At 35.7% G+C, this 7219-nt stretch overlaps 1 protein-coding gene across 1 annotated transcript; it reads left to right on the forward strand.

Annotated features, from left to right (window-relative positions):
• Nucleotides 1-676: 676 nt before the first annotated feature.
• On the forward strand, nt 677-6994 carry LOC114649683 (interleukin-17F-like). Its single transcript, XM_028799139.2, has 3 exons — nt 677-825; nt 2070-2254; nt 6139-6994. The coding sequence occupies exons 1-3, from the start codon at nt 802-804 to the stop codon at nt 6371-6373; spliced, it is 444 nt and encodes a 147-aa protein (XP_028654972.1). The 5' UTR covers nt 677-801; the 3' UTR covers nt 6374-6994.
• The last annotated feature ends 225 nt before the right edge of the window (nt 6995-7219 follow it).

Consider the following 7219-nt stretch of genomic DNA (forward strand, 5'->3'; position numbering starts at 1 on the left):
AAGGAATGTGGCTGTAAATAAATAATAGCAATCCATCACCCCATGCTCATTTGGTTCACTAACAACCAGACATTTTTTCCAAAGTGGCCAAGATATACATGAAGTGCTCAGATCCTGAGTAGATCTTACCTAGAAAATTTAGACATGACCGAGTCTTGAGGGACTATCATCAACTCCTCTGATGATCTTATCTAACAAAGGCCAAAATGCGGTTTGTGTCACTGGAAAATGAAACGTTTTTTTTTTTAAGATGCTCGAATGCTGATGTAAAGCAGTGCAACTGTGCTATGCAATAATTCGAGAATCAGTGCACTGGCGTACGTGCGAAGAAGGAAGGAAGGCTTTAAATTTATCAGAAGCAGCAAGATTTGAGTAATTGAGAATATAAAAGTGGTAATTTCTCATTTTATTCAAGCTTAATGTCCTCAGAAGGTAACAATACTGTTGGCAAACATATGTTCCCCCAACTTCAAAAGACTCTAACAGGATTCAAAATGATTGTTGGCTGGTTTTGAGGTCATGTCACTTGAACAGAGACTAATCCAGGTCATTGCTCAGCAGTTAGTAGGTGTATCATTTAAGGAATCTCCCCTTCATCTGATTTCCTTTGGTGGTTTTTCTTAATTAGGTTATTGCATCTGCTTGGTTAGCATCTTGTGTGATGCTTGATGTCACCCCAGGAGGACAATAAAATGGAGGGAGCTGAAGGTGAAGAAACACAGTTAATCAATTGCAGCTCTCCGAGAAGCTACATCAACGCAAGTACAAAACATTGCATTGAACGTTCAAGAGGACTCAAACATGTCCGGAGGCAGAGGATACCTGGTAAGTTAAGAAACCTTTATTGCAAATATAGGAATCTCTGCAGAACCAAAGTTTGCTCAGCCGGGTTTACTTAAATTGAAGGGTGGGAGAGCAACTCAGATTCAGCAGGGACCATTAGTCAACCGTTGAGCTTCTAAAGGCTGAGCAATAAGAACCACACAGTGAAGCTTCTGCAATTGTAATTAGCATGTGAAACTGGGAGCAATGGTGCCCACATATACAATTTTAAATGTTTATTTGACACTTTCTGTATTTTAATTCTCAGCTTTATGTGTCATTTTACATCCTAAATATGAATAACAGCAAAACTGTAACCTGAATAATTCTAAAGGCCAATGCTTCAAAAGAAAACATAGAAATTGCATCACTTTCATTTTGTTTATTTTGCAAAATGTTTTTTGATATCTGCAAACTCATACTCCTCCTATACACTGTCATCCATATTTTCATCCATTTTCTTCAAATGCGTTGGACCATCAGAGTCAAATCAACACTGACAACAGGTAGGAACCAACCCTGGCAGGGGCACTGGTCAATCACAGGGCAACTTCACACACACCCTGACAGCCACTCATATGGGACCAATTTGGTTAAATCACTTAACTTATGGTGTGGAGTCATGTACTATCATTTCATTTTTACTTATATGGGATCTTCAAAGTTTGTTTCACTGTAATTTAACCTAAACTGAAAAAGCTTTTTTTTCTGTCCTGCACACTTTGAAATTTGCCATATAGTTAAGTACTAGGACAACAACTGAAAAAAATAAATTGGAAACTGTTACTGCCTTGTGCCCCATGCTTGCCGAGATAGGCACCTGGATTATGCAGACTTTTAAAATAACACACGAAATGTTACAGTATAATAAAAACTGGCATGAAGCTTAAAAGATGAGTCTGAATATGAGTGGGTGGATGTGTGCAGTGTGCAGGATTTCAGAGTTGGCAGCACCTTGAGCTGGACTGAGCAGGTTGGATAACTGACAGATTTTAAGACTGAAGATGCATTGGTGTTTCCAACTTTTACATTTTTTTCCCCAATCAAAGAACTATATGTGCTGTTTTATTCTTTTATCAATGACATGCTAGTTTTTTGAATTGTTTTATGATAAGGCTCAGTTTGAAAGGTACAGGGCAAACATTGATCATCTATATTCCCTTGGCTTTATTATAAACTATATAGTCACATTCAAATATATTTAATTTAGCCTATTATTAAAATAAAATGTTCTGATTCCTTTACAGTTTGCTTGTTTGGTGGCCATTGTTTTGAAATGTTTGATGTATGAGGCAGTCCAAGCAAGCAAAGTCAACTGTGTGAAGGACAAAGACACAGTCTTGCTTCTGAAGAAAGTCACAGGATTTAACGGATCTAAACACACTGGAAGTGGAGATATAAATCAACGCTCTTTATCTCCATGGACTTGGAGGTTAGTATATTTTTTAATATTTAAATTTCAAATGTTAACAATTAACAACAGACACAAAACAGTGTTATGGAAATGTAACATACTGAATATATGGTACTGAGATATATACCAAATGGTTTGATTCCACTGAGCTACTCTTAGTTCTTTGTTTGTTCTCCTCCTGGAGCTAAAAAATTTTTCTTAGGAGAGAGATTCAGCAATCCCAGTGGACTTTCCAAAAAATGGAAAGTGTTCAGAAGCAATGGAAAGGATGTGGTGGTTAAGGCTTTGAACTTTAAACCCTTACTTTGTGGCTTCAAATCCCACTACTGACGACACTGTGATGATGAGCAAGTCACTTCATCTGACTGTGTTTCAATTGGAAAAACCAAGAAATGGCACCTTGGATAAAGGTGTCAGCCAAATTAGTAAATAAGAATGAAAGGCTCTATATGAGAGGTTACATTTTATAATGCACAAATGAGGCCTCATCTACAACGCTGTGTGTGGTTTGGATCTTGTTATTAAAAGGCAGACAAGTCAAACTTGAAGACATTTCTAGGGAAGAGCTACTTAGACAGATTACAGAAGAGAAACTGATAGGGATAGTAACTCTTTTAAGACAAATTAAAAAGAGGTTGATAGAAGTTTATAAAACTGAAATGTATAAAATGAAGAGATCTAGGGAGGTTGGAAACGCACTGTTTCCTTTAAAAATAATCTTTGAACAAAAGCACAGGGACATACATGGAAGCTGGTTAAAAGTAGATTTCAGATCAACTTTTGGAAGAATTTCTAAACACAAAGAACACTACTGTAGATAATTTTGAACAGGTTTTACCAGGCATTCAAACTAAAAGTATCACTTCAGTGTCCTTCAGGTATTTCTACAGTTTTTCAACACAATAGATGAGTTGGAGCTTACAAGTTACTGAAAACCTTCCTTGTATTCTGATCAGAATTACCCATGTTCCTCACTTGAAACATTATTCTGAAAAATTAGAAACATTCATTGTCATATAAAGCATATTTAGTGCTCCAAAAACACCAGAGCCTCTATTTTCAATTATTAATGTGACACATCAGCAATACCAATAAACAAATAGTTATTCATGTATATTAAAGAAAATGCAAGAAAGGTGTTAGCTTGAGCTTTCTCATTCTTTGGAATCTATTAGAGAAATGAGTTACTAGCTAAGGGTGTTGAAAGGCTGGATTCTTTGAAATGGAGAGTATTCTTTGGGTGGTCTCCACTACCTGGGGGAAAAAAAACTCTCATTCGTTAATAACGCACTGAACTTTAATGAGAATTATGATAGAGTAACTATGAAACAGGTATGATTAAATATAACAAAGTCCTAAATTTAATGAATAAATATAATAGCTACAATTTTTTTGAACAAATCTCTGTTAAAGTAAATTTTCTTATGGATTCTATTAGTTAATCAAATGCAAATGCAGCATGAAATAATAAATCTATTTTATATGTATAAAAATAATGTTCAGTAAAACTGTTGCTAGCATTTATAAGTGACATTATTAAAATGAATAATAATACAACTTATGATAAGAATAAAACTTATAATAAAAATAATAATAGAATGTCATTGTGGCAGAATTGGAATCCCAGGCACTAAATGTGTTGAGTTCCCGTGTCTGTGCAGGAGTTTTCTTTCAGATTCTCCAGTTTTCTATCCCAACCACATGCATGGTTAGGTTAATTATTCATGACTGGGTGTGTGCATAAATGTACATTGGAATTAGCATTCTGTCCTGATTGGTTCTTTCTTTTCCAATGCTGGAGGGACACAGTTTAGCTCCTGTGACCCTAAAATTAAGCAATTTAGATAATATCTGTGATGATAACAAAGGTAACACAATCGATTTTGGTCTTGCAGCAGAAAGCTGCATACATAAGTTAGTTCTACTGCCCCATAACACCACAGTTGTGAGTACAGATCTTGACGGTCACCATCTACGTAAACTTGACACATGATACTCATGTTGGTGTGAGCTCTCTAGTCTAATGTAAAATTTTAAAGATATGCATATCAGTATGACTGACAGCTCCAAAATGGTTAAGCATGAGTGACTGTGCATGTGTGAGTGTGCTCTTTCATGAACTACCATCCCATACAGAGCTGGTTCTTGGCTTCGAAGCTTGATCCTGCAGGAATAGGCTTCTGTCTCCATTCGCCTGTATTGAAATGAACAGCTTCAAATAAATGAACAGCTTTAAAGCATGTTTCAAATATTATACAGAGAAAAAAATAAATTAATATTGCATAATTAATCCTGTGATGGACTAGCGTTTCATCAATAGTTAGTTCCTGCATTATAACCTATATAGTATCTTTCTTCATTCTAATTAATATTTAATGCTTGCAAAATAACCTCTAAGTTATACCACTATAATGTATTATTTTAACAATTAAATTCATAATTTTAGAAATACAATTTTTAATTATACATCTCTCTATTATATAAAAAAAAAATCTTGGGTCGAGACGTGATTTTCTCAGAGACACTAACGTCCCGCGAGACAAGGAGGACAGCTGCTGTACAGGCTTTTAAATGTTCTAAGTGTTGGGCGACATGCAGATCACGCAGCGCAGCACAAGCAGCAGCAGCAAGCCAGCTGATTGAGCATAGAGGAGGAAAAATAATGTATTTGTTTCCCATTGTATCACCGTTTAAGAGGGGGTTTCAGAAGAGCAACCGCATCTCCTTAGCGTGCGTTCAGCCCCCCTCTTCACAACGCAAGAGGCAGACATGTGAAGTGGCTGCCGTGTGGGGGAGGGAGGGAGGAGGTGGGTGAGCAAAGTAAGCAGGGGGCAAAGCCCCTAGTTTCTCACAAAATAAAAATTTGGCAACCCTACTGTATATGCCAAGTCAGCTATTGCAAATGTCCTAAAACTGACCTGAGAAGTATAAATTGCACTTGGGATGCTTTATTTACTTGCGGTTTTGACGTGAATGGCACATTGGCTAGTGTTGCAGACATACAGCTCCAGGGACCTGGGTAAATTGACCAGCACAATCACTGTTTGTGGAGTGTACCCTTCTCCTTATTGCTTTGTGGATTTTTTTAAGAGAGCAGATAACATTACATACAGTTGGCCTGGCTGGACTGTGTGTGTCCATTTATGAACTGGCACATTGTGCTGAGATGTATTTTGAATTATTGTGACACTATAATGAAAAAAAATGGTTAATAAAATGAATAGCTGGATATTGTTGTCATGATTTTCTCTTAAGTGTTGAATGCTTTATTTACATTAGTACTAGGGTGTTGTACCGTGCTAGCCATTATGAATGTAGAGAAAAGCCAAGCAAAATGACACCTTTTATTGGCTAACTAAAAAGATTACAATATGCAAGCTTTCGAGGCAACTCAGGCCCCTTCTTCTTTACATCTTGCCTGAAGAAGGGGCCTGAGTTGTCTCGAAAGCTTGCATATTGTAATCTTTTTAGTTAGCCAATAAAAGGTGTAATTTTGCTTATTTACATTAAAAATCTCTGCCTCTTTCATTATACTAATGTGCTAATACAATAATGTAAAAATTACACCATTGATAGGCTTATAATATACTTCTAAAAAATAAAAAATTCTCTGTGCTGAGACTTCAATCTGCATTTTACATCCATAGAATAATAAATAGGTATTAAAGAATAATTAAATATTGTGAGCTTCTCACAAAGGTGAGCACTCTAACTATACAATCAGAAGTTTAGTAACGCAAGGTATTTTTTGCTAGTATTTTACAAACATATATTTACTTATCTTAATATCCTCATCATTGTTAGAAATCATTGAAAGTCCAGCCAGGCTTTATAAATGTCACATTCTGTTGTTAAATGCATGTCCCAATGATATTAAGAGATGAATCTGGCCTCTCTTTCAGGTGGAATCATGACAGTATGAGGATTCCTCGCTCTATCCCAGAGGCAGTCTGTCCTGATAAGTGCATCAGCATTTCAGGAGCACCAGATGACACACTGAACTCTTTAGAAATTCATCAGCAAATCCTCGTTCTCAAGATAAATGAAACCAGGGGATGCTTGCCTGTTTACAGGGTGGAAACTTTGAATGTCACAGTAGGGTGCACTTGTGTAAACCCAATTGTTGTAAACTCATGATTGTTTAAGGAAAAGTTTCAGAAACAACAAATGCATATGTTTTAGATTAATTTACATTTTCTTGACTACTTCAGCCCAAGAAAACAACATACATAAAGTACTGTAAGCAGCAGGTGGCGAATGTGATGGTTGTAGCTCATTGCACCAGGGATATATTTAATGTTGACTTTAGTAAGATAAACTGAACAGTGAAACCATACAGTATATAGACATTATGTTTTTTATATAGTGCAATGTGCAACACACTGACAAAAATCCCTCCATAACAGATATGCAACATTAACTCACATAAACCAAGAGGAGGATCTAAATAGAGTGCTGGGCTTTAAGTAGTCAAAAATGTATATGGTGAAGCGCATTACGATTAAGTTATTGTCTTATTTATTTATAGTTATTTGTCGTACAGTAAAAGTGTAGCATTATTTATATATTTATTGACTGTATAACATTTCAGAGCAGTGATCATACTCCTTAGATTTACACTTGATAATTAATTGGCTGTTCTAATCCCAACTGACCTCCAATATTTCAGCTCTGCTTATAACTTGAGTTGTATTGATTTTTATTCTGCTTTTTCTATAACTCACACTTCAATTGTGAAAATCAACTGTGCATACCAAAATAAACTATGACTGTTATAAGTTTTTTTTGCAAGTTTGACATTTTAATTTGGTTTGACGCAAAACTAAGGCGTAACGTGAACAGGATGAATAATAAAAAGGGCTTGTGCTATAAAATGTGTTTGGAATCACAGGTGACACATACATAGAAAATTGTTAGATCTTATATCAAAAAAGAATAGCTAATGTACCATTTAGGTTATAAAATATGATGCTATTCCTCCGA

The sequence above is a fragment of the Erpetoichthys calabaricus genome, chromosome 3, assembly GCF_900747795.2.
Source record: "Erpetoichthys calabaricus chromosome 3, fErpCal1.3, whole genome shotgun sequence".
Classification (NCBI taxonomy): domain Eukaryota; kingdom Metazoa; phylum Chordata; class Cladistia; order Polypteriformes; family Polypteridae; genus Erpetoichthys; species Erpetoichthys calabaricus.

Coding starts and splice junctions, on each gene's coding strand:
- LOC114649683 (XM_028799139.2), top strand. CDS start 802: ATGTCCGGAGGCAGAGGATACCTG. Junction 826..2,069: donor CCGGAGGCAGAGGATACCTG/GTAAGTTAAGAA, acceptor ATTCCTTTACAG/TTTGCTTGTTTGGTGGCCAT. Junction 2,255..6,138: donor TTATCTCCATGGACTTGGAG/GTTAGTATATTT, acceptor CCTCTCTTTCAG/GTGGAATCATGACAGTATGA.